Raw genomic sequence first — 22,851 nt, 5'->3', positions numbered from 1 at the left:
ATTTACCTGACATTGTGAAGGAGTCACAGTTTCTGTAAGGGTGTAAGAACATAACATGTGGATTTGTTACACTTCTTTTTCACAAGTTAATAACAATCAATAATTTTCATTCCATTATTAACAAGCTATCACACGATGTCCCTGGGACAACATTTACACGATGTCCCTTGGACAACATTTACACGATGTCCCTGGGACAACATTTACACTTTGTCCCAGGACAAATTTGTAAATTTGACGTCACTAGCCGTGTCTGGGTCTAAACTCCGCTGCAGGTCCATATATCAAACGATCACTATGGCATTACTGAGAGTTAAAAACTGTCTAAAGTCTTTCATCTTTAATAAAATGATCAGCGTTCTGCTCTACCAGGTGTAACAATTGAGTTTAACATCCAGGCATCCATGAAAACAGAATTTATGACATTTAACGGAGTTAAACTCCTGCACGCTGTTACATCGCTAGAACAACCCAATATGAAACACGTGGCTACAACAAATGGAACAAACTTTAACATGGCTACATAACCCCTAACCACATGGAAAACATCGCACAGAGCTGAGGTTATGAACCTTAACAGCTGTTCTGAGTTAACTTGCTGAGCGCTGATTCTTAAATATTGCCAGATGGAGAGCAGCTCCAGGAAACCCAGACTGCAGCTCAGAGGGAGGACTCTCTGGACAGCACCTCCTGGACTCAGTGAATGCAAACAAAACAGAACATTTCTCCTCCTACACAAAGTCAAATTGGAGGTAAAGAGGATGCCACACTCAGAAAAATAAAGGTGCAAACACAGACACCACGCCCCTCTGTTTCTCTTTTCTTTTGAGACCGGCTGAGCAGGAACGCGGGACGCCAGTAGGTCACGTGTAGCACCCTCCTCCTTCTCCTCCTCCCCCATTTCCTCCTTCCCCCTCCTCTCGGCTGCTGTTGGGTGTGATGGAGTGCCGCGAGGCCGTCGTGTCTTACCTGAGCTGGGGTCTGGTGGTGGGTGGGGGCGCTTACCTTCTGCGGCAGATGCAAAACTGCGCACGGTACGGCCGCTACGCGCCCACGAAGGCGCGCTGCTGCCCGGCCAGGCTCGGCTGGTTCTTGCAGGAGGTGCCGGCTCTCCTTGTGCCGCTGCTGCTGTTGCTGCTCTCCGCGGAGACCGGGACCGGGAGGAGGCTGCTGATCGGCACCTTCATGCTGCACTACTTCCACAGGTACGGTCTCATGCTCGCGTGCAGCTGAGAAACACTCACGATATAAACTTCTTGTTATTCATAGTGTCGAGGCGCTAGTGTCTAAACCGTAGTGTCGTTACAGGAGTAATGACTCGTTCGTAGAGCCAAGTCAGAGCACTTATGAACAGAGTGTTCCTTTGTTTAACGTTTTAGTCGTCCCGCATCACTTGTTTTAAAACTCGAGGGGACCGATCTTTCCAAGCGGTTGCACCCAGACTGTGGAATGCACTTCCCCTATTTCCACGGTGTTTGGACTCAGTGGAGACCTCCGAAAAGCAGCTGAAGACATTTTTATTTCAAAAAGCTTTTTATTAGACCAGGCTTTTCATGATGTATTTATGACTGTGTTGTGTTTTTACCATGTAAAGCATTTTGTGACACATGTCTGTGAAAGGTGCTATATAAATAAACTTTACTTACTTACTTTGAGCTGCTCCACCTAAAACTGTGGAAGTGCAGATCCACGCATGTTTGAGAGGTGTAACGGAGTGAAGGTGATTTTATTTCCACAGTGTTTTTTAAAGGAGGGAAACCTTCCTCCAAACGGACAGAGCAGTGGAGCCGCCAAGGGAAAGCACACGAATTAAAACCTGTATAATTAAAATATAATTTATCATATTTAAATAGTTAAAAATGTAAAATGAATTAAAATAACACTGGCCAGGGGACAACACAATAAAAATCATTAAAACACAACATTAAAAGTCCAGTGGCGTCCGCCACGGTATAACGGTGTGTTCACACCAAACGCGATGGACGCGAACCAAACGCCCCTAATTTGACGCATGCACATTCGCGTCTCAACGCGTGTCCAAGACAAATCCATATTTTGACGCGCGTGAACCGGAAATGTGGGAGGAAGTTGTGCCAGACCGGTATCTTTGCAAGATGGCAGCTGTCGAGCTAGCGCTTGAAGAGAGAGTCTCCCTTCTCTATGTACTGTGGAGAGCAGAGCAGCGGCGTAAAAGACGTCCTCGCCGTACCTGGGTCCATCAGGTCCTCCAGAGGCGTGAGCATTTTGGTGAGTTTCACCACTTGCTCCAGGAGCTGCGCCTGGATGACGGCCGATTCCAGCGCTATCACCGTCGGCCAGTTTGAGGACCTGCTGTCCCGCGTCGGTCCCAGAATCGCCCGCCTAGACACCAACTACAGGCGCTCAATCCCACCTGCAGAGCGCCTGTCTGTCTGCCTGAGGTTAGTAAAAGTGTTTAATACGGTAGTCCTTTATTGATACCTGTGCTAAAAATATGCTAAACCATCCATTTATACACTGCTAACATGGATGTGCTATGCTAACAGTGAATGCTGTCGGTGTTTGCTGAAAGCAAACTGTGGTACAGAGACGACTCTTTATAATATTTCTAGTGATACTCAGAAGGTCTCATCAAGTCCCGATTTAATTCGATTTATGCTGTTATCAGTGTTTGCGATGATAGCATGGCTGTGGTGTCACATCAATGTATGCGCTCGGTGTTTGCTGATATCAAACTGTAGCATTAGGACCACTGAGTTAACCTTTGTAGTGATACTCACTCCTTTTTATTTAGACCTGGGGCCCGTTCTTCGTACCGCGCTAAGTGAGTTAGCTGGATGAGATTGTTGACGATTTCGCGTGATCCTGGATCAGTCGGTTCCCCGAAGCCCATCCGGGACTTGCTGTCATAGCAACAGAGCCGTAAGCGTAAACCTGCTCGGGAGCAGGTTTACTTTATGTAAACAGGATTAGATCGCGGCCACGCAGGTATGTCCGCTTCATTTATACAAAAGCAACAGCGATATTCCACCACTGTTTCACCATAAATAAATAACATCAATGTAACTAAAGATAATGCAGCACCTGATCCATTTATTGATTTCACACAGATACATACAGGTCATTTCCTAAAAAAGGGAAATGTACTATTAACATTCTATTACATGTATGTGATTATTACAGATGTAATTCATATTTCAGAGTAGTAATTGTAAATTACTTCGTGTAATCAAGATGAGAGACCACGGCTATAAAAGCGAAGGTGGATTTGGGAAGCCTGTCGCAGCCATGTCCTGTCCGTATACGCGAGCAGCCCATTGCAGAAGGTGCAAGATTGATAAGGAGAGTTTCCAGAATTCAGCGTATATTGCGGGACAGACAGGATCCTTTAGCTCAGCGCGACAGTGTGCTCATAGAGAGATATCGATTTTCCCGTGAGGGTATTATTCACTTAACCAACTTGTTGACGAGGGGGTGCAGGACCACCACCTGTCTTTGTTTGCTCTGCCCTTTTCTTGGTTGCTGTTATAAACAAACAGATTATTTCAGGGTCTCTTTCCAAGAGACTCAAAGCAATATAAGTGATCAATATTACCATTCTGTAGAATATTCTTATATTTCACTTTTACTTGTTCCCATGTTCTAGTGGGTCCTGTTGTGGCTCTAATGTGAAAGGGGATATAATATAACATATTATAATATAATATAATGTAATATAATATTGGATAATATGGTGTGATATGATAAATCTACCCTACCGCCTACTGGTGTTGGCCAGAGGGGCCGATGGCGCGATATGGCAGCCTGGCTTCTGTCAGTCTGCCCCAGGGCAGCTGTGGCTACAACCGTAGCTGCCTCCACCAGTGTGTGAATGTGGGAGTGAATGAATAGTGGCATTGTAAAGCGCTTTGGGTGCCTTGGAAAGCGCTATATAAATCCACTCCATTATTATTGTTATTATTAAATTACTTACGAGTTTAATTTGTCAGCAACTTCCTGCCAGCCCTCTCTCCTTGCTTTTGCAGCCTTTGCAGTGTTCCCTTGTGTTTTAATTAAACTCTGAAACTCCTGAAATCCCTCACTCAAGAGTTCTTGCTCTGCTGCCGGAAAATACCGAGCGCGCTCCTTCGACATTTTCGCCGACCAATCAAAGGGTTGCCGATCAATGTTTCTACTATCGATGCGTAGCCCCTGTTGGGCCACCCAGTGATCTCACATTACTTCATCCAGCTGTACTAATCGTCAACAACAGGTGTGTTCGGGAAACCGGAATAGCGAGCTCAGAGTTAGCGCGATGATTTGGTCTTGGATGTTTCATTTGATCTTGGATGTAGTAAGCGAGGTACGAAGCACAGGGCCCTGGTTTAATTCTGGGATAGTTGAATGTTTGTATATAATCCCTGCAGCTGTCAGACTCTATAGCAGGGGTCACCAGCCTTTATTAAGACAGAGTTAGATAAAACTGAACAGTTTGGTTCATCTCTAGTTACATGGTTCTATCTTGATAAGCTGTCTTTTCACAGATTAATTTTTCAAAAATATTAATGATTTAAGGAAGGAAAGGGCTACATGTCAACACACAACTCTTTATTTCTATTAATGTCTCACTTCATTCCTACCTGATTGACATGTTTAGGAATTATGAGTGATTGGCACACTGTAGTTGTGAAAGTTGCTACCAATCAAATTATGATATGTTAAAGTTAAAACAAAACACAACTGTTTTAGATATGATCTAATATACATTTTGTAATTATCCTTATAATTACAAAATGTTTTATGTAAGATTTAAGTTTTGTGATTAAATCTGACATCACAAAAGTATTTTGGAATTTGAATAATGTATTTTGTGTAGCTCAGGGGTCGCTGTAGCTCAGGTGGCAGAGCAGGTCAGCCACTAATCAGAAGGTCGGTGGTTCGATCCCAGGCTGCCTCCTGGCTGCATGCCAAATATCCTTGGGCAAGATACTAACCCGTGTTTGCCTACTGGTGGTGGTCAGAGGGCCCGGTGGCGCCAGTGTCCGGCAGCCTCGCCTCTGTCAGTGCGCCCCAGGGTGGCTGTGGCTACAATGTAGCTGCCATCACCAGTGTGTGAATGTGTGGATGGATGACTGGATGTAGTGTGAAGCGCTTTGGGGTCCTTAGGGACTAGAAAAGCGCTATACAAATGCAGGCCATTTACATAATACTGATTTTGAACAATTCTGTCCAGGTTCCTTGTCACCGGGGACTCCTTCAGGACCAAGCATTCAGTTACAGAGTCAGATCACCCCCCAGGCAGCGACGTCCATCTGGGACTGTCTAGTGGATGACTTCATGGCTGTGCCTTCACCTGGAGACTGGCGCTCCATCACAGAGGGATTCCAGGAGCGCTGGAACTTTCCTCTGTGCTGTGCAGCTCTGGATGGGAAGCACGTCCAGACAAAGGCACCCCATATATCATATAGCAGACACACACATTGATATACACTAAATATTCATTTCATTTCTTTTTTGTGGTGCCCAAATTGATGCACCTGCTTGATTTTGTTTAAACAATTATTGCACACTTTCTGTAAATCCAGTAAACTTCTTTTCACTTCTCAAATATCACTGTGTGTGTCTCCTGTATGATATTTAACTGACATTTTTTATTGTAACAACGATTTATACGGGAAAATAATGTCTATTAACAAGGTTGCCCAAACTTCTGCATCCCACTGTATCAGTATATTTTGTCATTAGTATAATATGAAATAAATTCTACATGTGTCAAGTCGTGTGCCAACATTTGCTGTGTAGTAGAACTGAGACATTAGTCATTATAAAAATTTATTTGAAATAATATTAAAAGTCTCAAACAGAAAAACATTAAACATAAATATGTAAAATATAAGAATTTACAGAGAGACAGGAATAAAAAGGACCAGCTGCTCTCCAGAGCAGGAACAAGGCTGAGGAGGAAATGCTCCATTGGAGACTGGTGTGGACTCTTCAGGGACACCAGGGTGGCCAGCTCCACCGCCGATGGACCGTCCTGGGACCCGTCCCTCATCTGCCTCGGAGCCGTCCTCCCCTGTGGGCCTGTAAAACAGCACAAAACACAAAGACATGAGAAGGCTGCTACTAGATTTTAATTTCAACATTGAGAAAAAAAACAAACCAAAAACAGGATATAATCAGATTGGTTGTAGATATTTAGTAAAGGTGATCACAAGGGAATCCCACCGACTAAAAAGGTATCAGTGCTTGCTGTACATATCTGTGGGTGCAGCAGCAGGAGCTCAGGGACTGGGGATGCTCTGCTGCAGAATCAGTTGGTTCTATCAATACAGTATTAAATGTTAACAGGTTGGATATAATAATCGTAGAGTAGACAGTGGTCCCTCATTTATTGCAGGGGTTCTCAGAATAACTAGCCCCTGGCCACGCACTTTATACACTTTTTTTCCACACACACACATGAACATTGATCACAGTTCTCACAATTGATTCTCAAAGTGCAAACCTTTGTAGATTGCAAAACGTAAAAGTATTAATATGCCGCAGTTTGTCTTCATCTGCCTGCCACTTTCGTGCGCCTTTTTCCCTCACGGTGCAGGTGTCTATTTCCGAATGAGGCTCATAGTTATGGGTGTTTTTGTGCTGTTTTTTCTATTGGACGCGATGGTTATCAAAACCAAACGTGATAAATTTGGCAAGCGCAGGAGATTTGTCAATCAGGCTGCAGAATGCAATGCTGTACTGTGCAATAAAAAATCAGCGAAAAAGCGAAGCAGTGACGGATGAACAGCGGGACCACTGTGTGCTGTTTATTAATAAACAATAAAATATATTCCTAAATGACAACATGCATAAAAGCAGAACGGTATTTGTACGTCAGTGGGAAAATAGCGGTGGCTTGCTAGCTTTTGTGCGGCTTCCCGGGTCAGTGAAAACTTTCAAAAGAGAAATGAATGAACTTACCAGGTTGCCCGATCTCTTCACATATCTTCCTCCAAGCTCGGTCCTTTTTATTCCTGTCTCGGTACTGAAAGCAGCTGGTGTCGTACAGCTCCGAGTTGTTTGCTACCGCATTGATTAGCCTTCCCTCCATTGAAGTATGAAAGGCTTTGGCTGGATCTGCCCCTTTGACCTAGGTAACAGCCACGTCACCAGGCTCCTGATTGGTTGTCGCGGCGCAATTTGACGCTGGAGTTCAGATTTTTCCAACTCGAGCGGTAGACGCGTAACCCGCGTATGCACAAAATGCAACACAAAAACTGACGCGCGTGGTTTTATTCGTGCGTCAAACGCGCCTACACTCACGCGCGTTTCACGCGTTTTGGCGTTTTCGCGACGCAAATCTGCTTCCGAATTTTCACGGGACCCGCAATCGCGCGTCATCGCGCCTTTCCATTGACTTTACATGTAAACCTGACGCTCTATTCGCGTCCATCGCGTTCGGTGTAAACACGCCGTACTAAGAGTCACTAAGAATTAAAAATCCCGTGAAGCGGTGCAGGAGGGAAACCCGGCGGCGTCCTCGCCTTCCTCCCCGCGTTCTGCGCCCCGGTGTGCTAAAGAAAGGGAGGTAGCGGCAGTCACTACTCTTTTAGGCAGCTTTCATTCATTAAAAGGGGACAAGTCAAAAGACTTACCCCGGGTGGGCACAGCTCTTAACTCTGCCCGCCGCTTCTTTGTGACCACCAATATATCGGCACCGGCCCGTCCGCCGCCTCTAATCTCCCGCAGTGCGTAATCTGGCCTCCTGTTGCTGCAGCAGTCGGACCGCTCGCTCCGCGTCCCTGGTTGCTGGCGCTGTATCCTCCTGCCCAAATTGACAGATGCAACCAAAACATGCAGTATAAATAAAACACTCCACAAGGTATAACCAAAACATGCAATATAAAAAATAAATAAGCACACTTCCCTGGATGACAGACGCGGCTGAAGGACGGCCGTGTGAACTCTGTCCTCCAGCTCAGTCTGAGCAGCTCTGTGAGCATCTGCAGGAACAGATCTCCAGGTGTCTTGAAGGACGTTCACAGCTCTTCTTTGGATGTTTCTTGTTCTAGGATCCAGTACGACACCTGCTCAAGTCTGCCCACCTGTGAAGATCATCCTGTCATCTCCCCTTGTGTCAAATTAAAAGACTGACACAGAAAACACATGACTTTAAAAATAATCAAATTAAAGCACTAGTAGTATTTAAGTAGGTGCAAGTGTGCAAGTAGGAAATTATTGTGACATAATGTACACACATTATTACAAACATTACTGTATGGTCTTACGATTCATATAACAGTACTACATGGTATGGACGCGACGCACTAACGTCACTAACGCCACCGCTCCCAGGAGCGCGTGCACGGCAGCGGCGCCGTCATGGAAGGAAAACTCACCTTCTTAAAATCTGTTTCTGCTTTCTTCTTCTTAGTAATGAGGGCAGTCTTGGCAGACGATACAGGCGATATGCCCACATAGCTTCCTGTCCTCCTGCAGTTATAAGAACACATTTATGTGGTATTAGTATATGGAGCGTCAACAATAAAATTCCATGTCAATGAATTTTATGTATATTTTATGTATTTATAGTTGAAGATATAAAATGAGATATCCAAAAGAAATAACTGTACGTTTTGTAGAGGGATGTGGCACAAACAAATAAACAAACAAACATAAAAACAAATAAATAAAGAAGTTAGTCCACCCTCACAAGACTCCCTCCCACTCGTTCACGGTGGCGCACGTCTGGGTGGACTAACTAAAACAAAACTACAAGTAAATCAAAAGAAAAGGATAGCAGAGAGAGCCCAACAACAGCGACAAAACAAAGTCATCAATTTAAAACACGCAGAAAGCCCAGCCCTCCCTCTCCCGGCCACCTCCTCCAGCCTTTACAGCAGGCCAGCCGAGAGATAATCTCTCCAGCATGGCCTGGGTCTGCCCTGGAGCCTCCTCCCAGTTGGACACGCTCAAACCACCTCAGCTGGCTCCTTTTGATGGGAGGAGCAGCAGCTCTACTCTGAGCCCCTCCCGGATGGCTAAAGTTCTCACCTTGTCTCTAAGGGAGATGCCAGCCACCCTTCGGAGGATGCTCATTTTGCCTGATCCACGATCTTATTCTTTCGGTCACTACCCACAGCTCGTGACCATAGGTGAGGGTAGGGGCGTAGACCGACTGGTAAACTGAGAGCTTTAAAGCACCTCCTGAAGAACCTCCCACAAGACACTCCAAGGGACACGATTGAATGCCTTCTTCAAGTCCTCAAAACACATGTAGACTGGTGGGGCAAATTCCCATGCACCCTGGAGTAGCTCGAGAAGGTAAAGAGCTGAACTACTCTTCCTCGAAGGTGACAACAACTACAGACCTTCACCTTCATCATGAGCTTGATCACAAACGGCACAAGCTGCAGAAATGAGCTTTCTCCACAAGGTGGATGGCCTCTCCCTTAGAGAGAGGCTGAGGAGCTCGGCGATCCGAGAGGAGCTCAGAGCCACTACTCCTCCACATCTAAAGGTGTCAGTTGAGGTGGTTTGGGCATCTGACAAGGATGCCTCCTGGGTGTTTCAGCGTATCCGAAGGAGGCCCCGGGGTGGCCTTGGAACGCCTCAGGGTTCCCCTGGATAAACTGGAGAGGGGGGTTTGGGCATCCTTACTTAGGCTGCTGTTCCCATAACCCGGCCATGGGGGCTTCCATAAGTGGAAGAAAATGAGTGGATGGATGGGCGATTGAGCCATGTTACCATTTCCCATATTATAAACTATGATCAAAACTGTCACCAGCATAAATAATGAGTTTCCATTAAACCCTAACCTCAGTTAAACACCTGCGCTACTGCGCTGTTCTCTCCTGGAACCTTTAATAGAGCCTCCTGGCTGTAACGTCACCCTAAACCGGACAAACAGAAGAAATCTCTGAGGTGATCACAGAAAGGTTTCCATTATTGTTGGAGCAGGCTGTCAGGCAGAGCACGCTCTCATTGCAGGGCTGCATTCAGCCACACAAACTCTTTGTTACCAGTGACAGTGAATATATCATGTGCACTTACTTATAACAGAGCTGCTGACAGGCACACCCTGCAGTCTGTGCCAGCATGTTGGGAAACATTTGACTTTCAGTTGGATCGAGTTCAGGATTGTCTCAATAGTTATTGTAAACATGTTCTCCAAAGTGCTTTATCATTGGAGGGATCGTTACACCCAGCCGTGCTATCCACGAAGTTCGTTTTGTTTTTATAGTGTTTAACACAAAGAACAATCTTATTTCAAAACGTTATATTTTTTAGAACAATGAACAGACGAGCTCAGAGAAGCATACACTTTAAAATACTGGGTTTAAAACTTTGCATACAAAACTTAAAATGTTCACGAATGCTCAGTGAGCCGCTTCCAGACACACGGAGACATCCAGACGATAGTTAAATTCCACTTTTGCCTGATCGCGTGGAGGATGCACATCTTTATCCGGTTGTTCAGTGATGACGCGACGAATCCTACTTCCGGGTCTAAAGTAGTCTGCGTTTAATATGGCTTTTGTGTTGTTAACATGTTTAATGTTTTGTATTTTCTTCTATTTGATCTCAAAAAGCTCCTAAAACAGTCAGTGATCACTGTTGACCTCCCTCAGCTTTTATTACCGCTAATCATTTATTTAAGCTCAGTTTTTAAAACCTTAGGATGTAACTACAGCCCAGCCCATGCAGCAGTATATGAATGACTAACCTCGTATTGTGGATGGATTATCTCAGTTGTTCTCCTGGCTGAAGTTTGGTTCTTTTACAGCATCCTGCCATGCGATTACATTTGTTCCTGACCACCGAGAACACTCACGTTAACTTTTATCGAGTGGAAAAAAAGTTAGCTTGTTTATATTATGCTAACATAGCTGTGTCGCTAGCGGTCACGTAGCACATCATTATATACCAGCTAGCCCAACTTCAGTAACCCTACAAACGTCACTGCTGTTTAGTTTCTGTCTTCATTTATGCTGGAAGTGATAACAGAGCTGTACGTTTTAATTTGTTTCCAAAACCCCGCAGTCAGGACATGCTATATTGTATTTAGATAGAAGCTAGCGAGCTAACTCCCTGCTAACTTCTAACTCCGTTAAATCTCATAAATTCCGTTTATGCCTGGATGTTAAACTCAATTGTTACACCTGGTAGAGCAGAACGCTGATCATTTTATTAAAGATGAAAGACTTTAGACAGTTTTTCAACTCTCAGTAATGCCATAGTGATCGTTTGATATATGGACCTGCAGCGGAGTTTAGGCCCAGACACGGCTAGTGACGTCAGACTTTACGACCGGATAGCTCGCTTCCACCATGGATCCGTACAACATCATTCCATCATAGAAAAGTCTGAGTTTAGCTGGAAAGGAGCTTGGAAGTGAATTTTCTTATCCTTTAACACTTTGTTTGCCTCGGAGTACTGCCTTCTTTGTTTCAGGACCTCATGGTCCCCCGGGCCGTGTCTGGTTAGCAACTCTTCATCCTCCGGTGCTTCGATGCTAGCTGAGGTTTGGCTAGTGTCATCTTCCTCGTTAAACAGCTCAGCTTGCGTCTTCCTTGTCTTCACTTTAGGCATTTTCAAAGCCCAATTTATTAAGTTTACTATTGCACTACTGCACTAAACTACTTGTACGAACTAGAGTTAAAGTGGGCTGATTTATTTAAGTGTAAGTTGGTTCTTCTGCTGCCATCTCGCTTCTTCCAGCTGGAAGTCCACCTGTGACAGTTAAATTCATCCCATAGTTTGGTGACCGGTTCAGGAGTCACTGCTGTGATTTCACAGTCCACAGTTGTTGGAAGCGGAGGCATGTAAATGGAGCCTGCTATAACCACCACAGTCTGTATTACTGGGCTCATTATCTACTAGTTAAACCTTTACTCAAAAAGCATCTCTAGACCCAGCAGTCTTAGCTAATTATAGGCCAATCTCCAACCTTCCTTTATATCAAACATCCTTGAAAGAGCAGTTGTCAAACAGCTAACAGATCATCTGCAGAGGTTTATTTGAAGAGTTTCAGTCAGGTTTCAGAGCTCATCACAGCACAGAAACAGCTTTAGTGAAGGTTACAAATGATCTTCTTATGGCCTCTGACAGTGGACTCATCTCTGTGCTTGTCCTGCTAGACCTCAGACCTGTTTCTGACCAGGATATGGCCTTCAGTGCACACATGAAACCATAATGTAGGACTTTCTTCTCCCAGGATAAAAATGACAAATATCCTGTTTCAGAGTGATGCTGAAAAACTGGTTATGCAGCAACAGGTTTAGGCTGCTGGGGGATTCCCATGATGCACTGGGTGTTTCTGCTTCACTCACTATGTGTTAACAGACCTCTCTGCATTGAATCACATCTGTTATTAATCTTTGTCTCTCTTCCACAGCATGTCTTTATCCTGTCTCCCTTCTCTCACCCCAACCGGTCGCAGCAGATGGCCCCGCCCCTCCCTGAGCCTGATTCTTTGTTATTCTTTACCTTACAATATAGAGCGCCTCGAGGCCACTGTTGTTATCAATTGGCAGTAATCAAATCGAATTGAACTGAATCAGGAGGAATAAGTGTTGAAGGCAGGAGACCTGCTGACACGGCTAACCTCGCGTCTGGAAAAGATCATTGCTGTTGTTGGATTGTGTGTCCACAGGTGTTTGTACTTTGCGTCGTAATAAAATGACGGTAAAAGGCTCCGCCCACTTCCTATCCATGTCTTACCATGCAACGACTCTGTGAATGGACTGGAGAAGTGTAGTGGTAGAGTCCTCCGTCAGGAATGAGATATGTGTGTCGACTTTTTATTCTCCCTTAAAATTATTATGCCATAACGCTGCACAGAGCAGCTCTGCTAACAGGTTATGGGCCCAGAGCAGCAGTAAAGAGATCCTGTAACTGCCAAAGGAAGGGCAGCGTTTCCTGAAACCGCAAGTTACCGGCAGGTGTTAAAAGTTTGGCACGATTGAGTGAGTAAGCGTTTTTGTGCATCATGAGCAGACGCGCGGCAGAGTCGGGCAGTCGATATTCCCGTTTGCAATTTGATGGAGATGAAAGGAAATATGAGATATGGGAAACGAAGTTCCTTGGTCATCTCAGACTACAAGGTTTGAAAGATGTCATCTTAAAGGCTGAGGGTGATGAAGAAGCCGATGGTGAAGATGATGACAAAAATGCAGAAGCATATGCAGAGTTGATACAATTTCTGGATGACAAAAGTTTATCGTTAGTTATGAGAGATGCAGTTGATGACGGACGGAAAGCCCTAAAAATTTTGAGAGGTCATTATGCAGGAGTGGGCAAGCCAAGGATCATAAGTCTGTACACCGAACTTACTTCTCTCACAAATGAAAAGAATGAAAGTGTGACGGACTATATTATCCGAGCAGAAGCAATTATCACAGCGTTAAAAAGTGAGTCATTAACTGATGGACTTCTGATCGCAATGATAATGAAAGGTCTACCAGAGACGTTTAAACCCCTGATTGTGCACGTTACACAGAGCGAAGCAAAAATCACATTTTCAGAGTTTAAAGTAAAACTCAGAAGTTATGAAGAAACCGAGAGAATGCGTGCGGCTGTAACTGATGACAACGTAATGAGGACAAAAGTGCAATTAGACCAGGATTCTACTTCATGGCCAGCAGATGACCGAAGATCAAAGAATAATGAGATTGTGTGTTTTAAATGTGGACTAAAGGGACACACTGCAAGAACGTGCCGATCCAGAGTATGGTGCAGTTTTTGCCGGAGTAGTACACACAAAGATGTGACCTGTAGAAGGAAGCTAAGACGGGATGAAGCGAGAGGGGTTGTGGAGAAGGACTACGCGTTCAGGACGGGCTCCGAACCCCAGAGGGTCCCGGACGGCGGCCAAGAGATGCTGAATAACCAGCTACTGGTGGATACGGGAGCGACGTCACATATCTTTACGAAGATCGAGAGTTTTAAGACTTTTGATGACACATTTCGACCCGAGGCTCATTGTGTAGAGTTGGCTGACGGAAGGCGGAGCAGAGGAGCTGCAAAGCGGCGAGGAGATGCTGAGATAAGTATGATTGACAGTAAAGGACGCAGTCACAAGGTCACATTGAAACAAGCACTCTACATTCCATCGTTTCCACAGGACATTTTGTCAGTAAAAGCAGCTACTAGTAACGGAGCCACTGTGGTTTTCAAACACGGGGACAGTTTTCTTAAACATGTTGATGGAACAAAATTCCCTATATATGAACACGAGAGACTGTTCTTTATAAACACTGTGCAAGAGTTTGAAGAGAAATGTAATGGATGTTTTGATATGCAAACGTGGCATGAAATTCTAGGACACTGTAATTATGAGGATGTTCAAAATCTGCAAAATGTCGTTGATGGAATGGAAATTAAGGGTAAAATCAACAAAAACATGCAATGTGAAGCCTGTATACAAGGGAAGTTTATCCAAACTAGGAACCGAGAACCAGATGAAAAGGCCAGGGCAGCATTAGAGTTGGTACATACGGATTTGGCTGGTCCGATTACGCCAAACTCTAAAGAAGGGTTTAAGTATGTTTTGTCGTTTGTTGATGATTATTCAGGTGCAACATTTGTATATAATCTGAAACACAAAAGTGATACAACTCAAGCAACTGAAAGATTCATTGCAGAGGTGGCGTCATATGGGAAAATCAAGTGCATTCGTTCTGATAATGGAACTGAATTTACAAGCAGACAGTTCAGAGATTTATTAAGTAGACACGGCATTAGGCAGGAAACTTCGGCGCCATATTCGCCTCATCAAAACGGAACAGCAGAGAGGAACTGGCGTACACTTTTTGACATGGCGAGATGCATGTTAGTTGAGAGCGAATTGCCAAAGTCTTTATGGCCATATGCAGTACAAACCGCGGGAGTGATTCGGAACCGATGTTTTAACAAACGCACAGGTCAGACAGCGTATAAGATGTTAACTGGAAAAAGACCTGATCTTTCTAGAATGAAAAAATTCGGATCATTGTGCTATGCTTATAAACAAAATAGGGGAAAGCTGGATCCAAGATGCGACAAAGGTGTTTTCTTGGGATATGACAAAAATAGTCCAGCATATTTGATCTATTTCCCAAAAACCGGGAAAGTTGAAAAGCACAGATTGATAAAAATACTAAATCCCGCGACAATGGATCAACAAACACAGAGTGATCAGATGTATGAAGATGAGGTTTATGAATCCAGAAAAGATGGTGAACCCAAACAGACTAAGGATGAGGATATTCCAGATGGTAGTGAAAGCAGTCAAACTGAGTCCGAGGTTAAAACTGATGATAAAGTAGATGCTGGAGCTACACGTTATCCATCCAGAATCAGAAAGAGACCTGATTATTTGAGTGATTATATCACGGATGTGAAAGAGTGTGAAAATGAACAGATGCAAACCAGTGTTGATTATTGCTACAGATTGTTGTGTGAAATACCCACATCATTTAGCGAAGCTATTGTGTCAAGTGAGTCAAAAGAATGGGAAAAAGCGATGAATGAAGAAATCCAATCCCTTAAGGAGAATGACACATTTACTTTAACCACTTTACCAGAGGGTAAGAAAGCAGTGGGGGGTAAATGGGTTTATGCCGTTAAAAAGAACTCAGACGGATCAGACAGATATAAAGCTCGATTTGTGGCTAAAGGTTTTAGTCAAACAAAAGGAGTTGATTATGAGGAGACTTTTTCACCGACTGCTAACTTATCGAGTGTGAGAGTTTTGATGCAGAAAGTGGTTCAGGATGATATGTTGGTTCACCAGATGGATGTAAAAACCGCCTATCTACACGCACCAATAAATGAAGAAATATATATACAACAACCAGAAGGTTTTGAGACAGAATCAAGTGAGACTAATAAACTGGTGTACAGACTAAAGAAATCACTTTATGGGCTGAAGCAATCGGGTCGTAACTGGAACCAAACCTTACATGACTATTTAAGCAGTTGTGGATTTAGACAAAATATTGCTGATCATTGTGTGTATTCAAAAGAAACTGAAAGTGAAAAAGTAATCATCATAGTGTGGGTGGATGATTTACTCATTGCAGCTAACAATGAAAATGTGCTTTCAGGCGTGAAAGAAATGCTCTCTTCTAAATTCCAAATGAAAGATCTGGGGAAACTTAACCATTTTCTAGGAATAGATTTTATTCAAGAAAAAGAATGTGTCAAAATGTCACAGAAAATATATATTGAGAACATTTTAAAGAGATTTAACATGCAAAACTGTAAGCCAAGGTTAACACCCTGTGAACAGAAATGGACTCATTCTGAACCACCACTCACAACCACTAGCACTTTATATAGCCTCTGTAGAAACTATCTACACCCTCACTTATCTTAATTGCACTACTGTATAGCTCTGTGTAAATAATCATTCTGTACATTCGATAATCTTTAATCCTACAACTGTTTACAACCTGCATAGTTCCCATTTCTGTATAGCTGTATATCCCAGATTCTGTAAAGTTATTTATTTCATATTCTGTATAGTTTTTCATATTTATATCCTGTTCATATCCTGTACATAGCTTGTACTCACTACAGCCTGTACATACTTATAGTTATAGAATATTCACAACATACTTCATACCGTGTACATTATAACATACCATAATAGACCCATTTCTGTAATATACTCACATATCTATATTATTGCTAATATATATTGTAATATATCTATATCACTAAAGCACTTCTGGATGGATGCAAACTGCATTTCGTTGCCCTGTACCTGTGACATGTGCAATGACAATAAAGTTGAATTCTATTCTATTCTATTCTATAAATTCGAGACATTACCAGATGTGAGGAGATATCGTGAAGCGGTAGGATGTCTTATTTATCTGAGCTATTGTACGCGACCTGATTTAAGCTATGTTGTCAGCAAACTGTCACAACATTTCAATGCGCCAACTGTTGATGATTGGACAGCAGTGAAACATGTTCTGAGGTATCTAAAAGGTAGTCGAGGAAAAGAACTGTGTTTTAGGAAACGTTCAAGTGGAAAACTAGGTCTACAAGCATACAGTGATGCAGATTGGGCATCCGATGTTTCTGATAGACGCAGTATGACAGGTTATTGTGTAAGCCTAAATGAAAATGGTCCTTTGATATCATGGAAAACCAAAAAGCAGACAACTACAGCACTATCAACTTGTGAAGCCGAATACATGGCATTAGCAGGAACAATTCAGGAATGTATGTATTTGACTTATTTGATTCAAGATCTTGATGAGTTTGAGTATGAAACACCTATGATATTGGAGGACAATCAGGGAACAATCGCTTTGTCAAAAAATCCAGTGAACAGACAAAGATGTAAACACATTGATGTGAAATATCATTTTATAAGGTCAGCTGTACATGAAAGGAAAGTGCTCATTGATTACTGTCCAACTGAGTCAATGGTAGCAGATATGATGACGAAACCAGTTTCAAAGTCTAAGTTAGACAAATTCTCTGTATTTGTGTTTGGAATATAAGATGTTTTTTTCGGAGGATTGTTTTTCCCCAACCTGTGTACAAGTGGGGGTGTTGGATTGTGTGTCCACAGGTGTTTGTACTTTGCGTCGTAATAAAATGACGGTAAAAGGCTCCGCCCACTTCCTATCCATGTCTTGCCATGCAACGACTCTGTGAATGGACTGGAGAAGTGTAGTGGTAGAGTCCTCCGTCAGGAATGAGATATGTGTGTCGACTTTTTATTCTCCCTTAAAATTATTATGCCATAACGCTGCACAGAGCAGCTCTGCTAACAGCTGTAGTGACATCACAACAGTAACTCTGAAAGTGATAATCATTCGCTGATAACTAATAACTGAGGCGTGCACCTCAGTGATTCTGACAAAATGCCATTGAATTATGTCATCATGGCATGACGAGTGGAGAAACCGGGAATTCTGGGTGGATGTTTGAACACTTCTTGGAAAATGCATCTGTTTCATTTTTTAGAGTTTATTTAAAAACATCAGGGAGACAGTCCTGAGGTAAGCACACAGACCTGTCCGTGGGCGGAGTTTCCTCTATCTGGGACACAAACAGATGCTGAAGGAGGGTTTTCTAACCCACTGACACTTAAGGTTGTTGTGTGTGGGAGCTCCATGTCAAACTGGAAGGGGGGTCGTTGCAGATCACTGGAGACTTTTACTTTGAAGGGGGGTGAAGTTCAAACAGAAGGTAACATGAGTTTGTCCCTCAGGAGCATAATCTACGCCTTCCTGACCAGAGGACGACCCATCCCGCTGATCATCATAGTCTACGCCGTAATCTTCTGCTCGCTCAACGGTTTCCTGCAGGGCCACTTCCTGCTACACTGCGCTCGCTTTGAGGACACCTGGCTGACCCGCGCCCGCCTCACTGCAGGTGAGTCACAGCTACACCCACCAGTCACCATGAGGCCTCGCCACCATTGTCCTGAAGATTTCGTTTCGAGGCTGTAAAAACTACATTACCCACAGTCCTTGGTGGGTTTTTCCTTAAAGAGGAATGTTTAACAGCGAGGCTTTGATTGGTGTGGGTCAGTGAAGGGCATGATGGGAGTCGTAGCTGGACGTCCCGTAGTGACTTTGGTCTTTAATCCAGACCACACTGACCAATCACCATCATCCGTTATCATTACATCAAGAAGGCAGCAGTCGTAGGAGGAAGATGCAGTGAAGTCCTCCACCACCACGCCTCCACACAGAGAGGTCATGTCAGGGTCACCACGTATATGATTGCTGATTCAAACATCTGCTGACTTTTACCTTTAAAAGTCTTCTGTTTTCCACACTGGGATAAAACTACGACAGGAAAGCCAACTCGGCTTCAGCATCTGGCTGGTTGGTTCTGTGTTCTGGTTCTGTGTTCTGGTTCTGTGTGTGGTCTCCATGATGCTCTGCGGCTTCATGGAGACCACACACAGAACCTGCATTACAGTCTGCAGTCTGGATTCAGGGTCCTGGACCGTTGGCAGACAAGCTAAATTTAGCCCACTCATAATCACGTCTTTATAAGTTTAGTTCGGCTAATCTTACACATGGGAACAGAACTCTGACACTAATAATAATCTTATTGGTTGTTGGGCCATCAACACGATTCAACGTAAGAAAAAAGGAATCGGGTGACGTACACCAGGCCTCAAAGAAGACAGCAGCTCGTATGAACATGTAAGTTTATGCAGGTAAACCTCAGCGAAAGGCTACCAGGGCCCTGTTTCAGGAAGCCGGTTTAGTGCAAGCTCTGAGTAAGTATACCCCGAGTTAACGAAAACTCTGGGTTTTCAGTTTCACAAAGCGAGTTTAGATTAATTCTGAGTGAGTTACTATGACGACACACTCCGTGAAGCTAACCTGCCCCCTAGCAGGTTTACTTCAACTAACCCTGACTGTCTCCGCCTCTTTGTCGGAAACCTGACTGTAGGAAGTGTCAGACATGGCGTGCTCCTTCCTTGAAGAGCCAGTAGATGTTGAAGCCCAAATTCTCCGCAGAGCTCTCCGCCGGGAGAGAGTGATCAGAGCGCGTTTGGACATTTTATCATTTCCTGATGATTTCCTGTGTGAACGTTACCGTTTCTCAGCACAATCTATAATTTATTTGAATAACATCCTCAGGCCTAATATTGCTCATGTGACACATCGCGGACATCCTCTCAGTTCTGTACATATTATTTGTATTGCACTTCGGTTTCTTGCAAACGGGAGCTTTCTGTATAATATTGGTGACGCTGAGCACGTTTCCAAGGCTACCGTCTGTCGGGCAGTCAGGAATGTTACAGTTGCACTGAAACGTCTCCTGTACTCGTGTGTGGTGTTCCCCGGTCACAGACCCACAAGATTCATCAAAGAGGGATGCCACAAAATTGCAGGTATCAGGATGACCAAAACTTAATTCATGATGTGGTGATACTTGGACTACTACTTAAATTTTACATTTATTTTCAGGGTTCCCAGGCGTGATTGGCTGTATAGATGGCACTCACATTCCAATCATTGCTCCTTCAGTAAATGAAGGAGACTATGTGAACAGGAAGTCTTTCCACAGCATTAATGTGCAGGTACATAGCTCCCTGTAGCATTTCAAACTAACAAATTATTTCATTATAGTAATGGATGCTAATTTGTGTTCTCTGCACTGTGAAGATCATATGTGATGCTGCCAACATTATCACAAATGTGGAAGCCAACTGCTCAGCCTCTGTGAGTGGTGGTGGTGGAGGACCCCCACCTGTTTTTCGGGCCTCCGCTTTTTTTCTGTTGGCTATAACGGGTCACATTTGAGCATACAGAGTAAGCAAATATGTACTTGTAATGTGCTCAGATAATTTCAATAAGTGCTTACAGAAAGAAAATTAATGTAGCCTCTAACTGCAATTGATTTACATCGGACAAACAGACCAAGCACTGTGGCTCATAATACAATTACACCTTACCTGTTTGGACTATATTTTTATATTTCATTTTTACTTGCTGCCAGGAACGTTTGGGGCCTGTTGGGTTGCACCTGCGCTCACATCACATCACAAAATAAAATGTATGAAATAAAATATAATAAAATAACATATGATAAAATAACGTGTTAAATGGGTGGAAATCCCTCGATCAATGTTTATATTAACACTCACGCATTGACTCTGTCGGCTATGTTTTGCCATGCATGCTCCCTTTCTTTTGCAGCTGAGGCTGTGTTACTTTTTTTCTGCAAAATTTGCGTGTTATCGGCATATGCTGCCATCAGAATTTCAGCCTCAAGCGCTGTAAAATACATTGACCGCGCCTTCTTTCCCTCCGTCTCCATGGTGACTCGCTTAATCTGTGCTCCACTAATCAGGGCTTTATGTATCCTCGTGCGCGCGCTTCACTTGGGGTTAAAGCAACTCCGCGTTGACTGAATTAATTGTTATCAGCCTTTCTGAAACCGAATATTCCGAGTTGGACAGTTCGGGGTTACTCAACCCTGAGTATCGTTTTTCACTCTGAGTTTTCTAAACCGGCTTCCTGAAATAGGGCCCTGGTCACCCAGGAAACCAAGCCCAAAGTGCCAAGCTGTCAGCTACAAAGTGATGTGTGGGTGGGGCTTTAGACCAGGTGATTTTACCTGTTTTGTGAAGCTGTACAGGCGCACCTGATGAACTCTGTCTGTGTCTGAAGGTATTGTTGTGTTTGCACTCGGTATGATCATCAACATCCACAGTGACTACATCCTGCGTGGGCTGAGGAAACCTGGAGAGGTTATCTACAGAGTCCCCCATGGTACGTCGCGTCCTCCTCGTGAGCAGACCTCCTCGCCGTTAGAGGCTGCTGCCTCTCGTTAAGCCGCTGCTGTCTCTGTGTTTCAGGGGGCATGTTCGAGTTTGTGTCTGGGGCAAACTTCTTCGGGGAGATCGTGGAGTGGTGTGGATACGCTGTAGCTGTCTGGTCTTTGCCAGCCTTCGCCTTCACCTTCTTCACCATCTGCTCCATCGGGCCCCGAGCCTGCATGCACCACAGGTAACGAGCCTCTGACGAGGCTTTGCCGCTGCTGATGCGACTGGGAGAGTGTGATCATTAAGACAGCTGGTCCTCCAACAGGAAACACATTTCTGACCATTCCGAGTGTCCGGCTAAGCGAAGTGCTCAGAAACAAAGTCCCTGAGTTTCTTTGGCTCTCGTTAAAAAGTCTTTGGGGTCCAGAAATACTTGAGTGCCAGGTCAGTCCTGCACGGGGGGCTTCGTAAAGGTACTGAGGCGTGTGCTGTAGAGCACAGCGTCAGCATGTTTCACACAACGCTGATAAAAATGCTGCACAGTTTCCATTTAAAGGCTTCACTTTGTGTTTCTGGCTGTTAAACCCAAACACCATCATGAGAAGTTCTCTCCTCTGAAATGAAACTGTGCTTTCTGCAGAAACTACCAGCAGAGGTTCGAGGACTACCCTCGCTCCAGGAAAGCCATCATTCCCTTCATCCTGTGAGGAGCACCGAGCTCGGCCGACTCCGGAGATTGAAATCTGCTCCTCTGATCCTCTGATGAAGTTCTTTACCAGCTTCACTCTTCATCCAAAGTTTATGCATTTGTTTAATCATCACCTGCATGGTTTTTACTCCTGACGTTGTCCTAGTGTTCCCCTTGATGACGTAGCTTCCTCTAATGAGCGTTTGACTTCAGAGCGCGTCCTCCTGTGCTGGCGCGTGCATCATGCACAGAGACGAGCCTCGACCCAAAGACGTGAATGAAGATTTAAATTTGACGCTGTTCGGATTCTTTCACCTGCTGGCTCCACACGGCCTGTTTTTTAGTTCTGATGTAGCAGCGCGTGCAGGCTGGAAGGCGGTGTTCTGGATATCGTCATTTGTGTTATGATGGAGGTCCGAGTGTGCGTGGGTCAGCCTGGTTTGCTCTGAGGCCAGCATGCCGTACTAACAGGACATTATGATTTTGTATTATTAAAAACACAAAAAAATTAATTTCATATTTAGTAGGGGTGCAACGATATTCGTATCGATATTGAACCGTTCGATACAGTGCTTTCGATACGCATATGTATCGAACAATACAACATTTGTCAGGCTACATTTCACTGTGTGTTATACTTGTATAACTATGCATGTGACAAATAAAGAACCTTGAACCTTGAACCCTTGTAATTTATTTGATCAACTTTCCTTCTGACGATGCTGTCTGTGTGGAGCGCTCAGTGGATCTGCGTTCGACTACTCCTATGCGCTCAAAATGTGGTCATAAATATTTTGTACTTGTAAATCAGTTTTGTATGTGCAAAAAGAATTTGTGTGTTCTGTTCTGTTTTTTTTGCTGTTTCTTCAAATGTTGAATAAAAACATGTATGCTAATTCATAACCAGAAAGCTTTGTAATGAAGACTATCATTTCCAAAACACTGCCCGCCCCCCGCGGTCCGCAGCGCTGTTGAAAAG

The 22,851-nt window shown here is 44.0% G+C and overlaps 1 protein-coding gene across 1 annotated transcript; it reads left to right on the top strand.

The window, feature by feature from the left end:
- The first annotated feature begins 605 nt into the window (after positions 1-605).
- srd5a2a (steroid-5-alpha-reductase, alpha polypeptide 2a) lies at positions 606-22,412 on the top strand. The gene is made up of 5 exons (XM_026169598.1): positions 606-1,205; positions 18,161-18,324; positions 21,090-21,191; positions 21,278-21,428; positions 21,825-22,412. Exons 1-5 carry the CDS (start codon positions 940-942, stop codon positions 21,889-21,891), a joined length of 750 nt encoding a protein of 249 aa, XP_026025383.1. The 5' UTR covers positions 606-939; the 3' UTR covers positions 21,892-22,412.
- The last annotated feature ends 439 nt before the right edge of the window (positions 22,413-22,851 follow it).

Source organism: Astatotilapia calliptera, chromosome 6 (genome assembly GCF_900246225.1).
Source record: "Astatotilapia calliptera chromosome 6, fAstCal1.2, whole genome shotgun sequence".
NCBI classification, from domain to species: domain Eukaryota; kingdom Metazoa; phylum Chordata; class Actinopteri; order Cichliformes; family Cichlidae; genus Astatotilapia; species Astatotilapia calliptera.
Note: the sequence above shows the minus strand (reverse complement) of the source record. Positions and strands in the feature narration are given on the sequence as shown.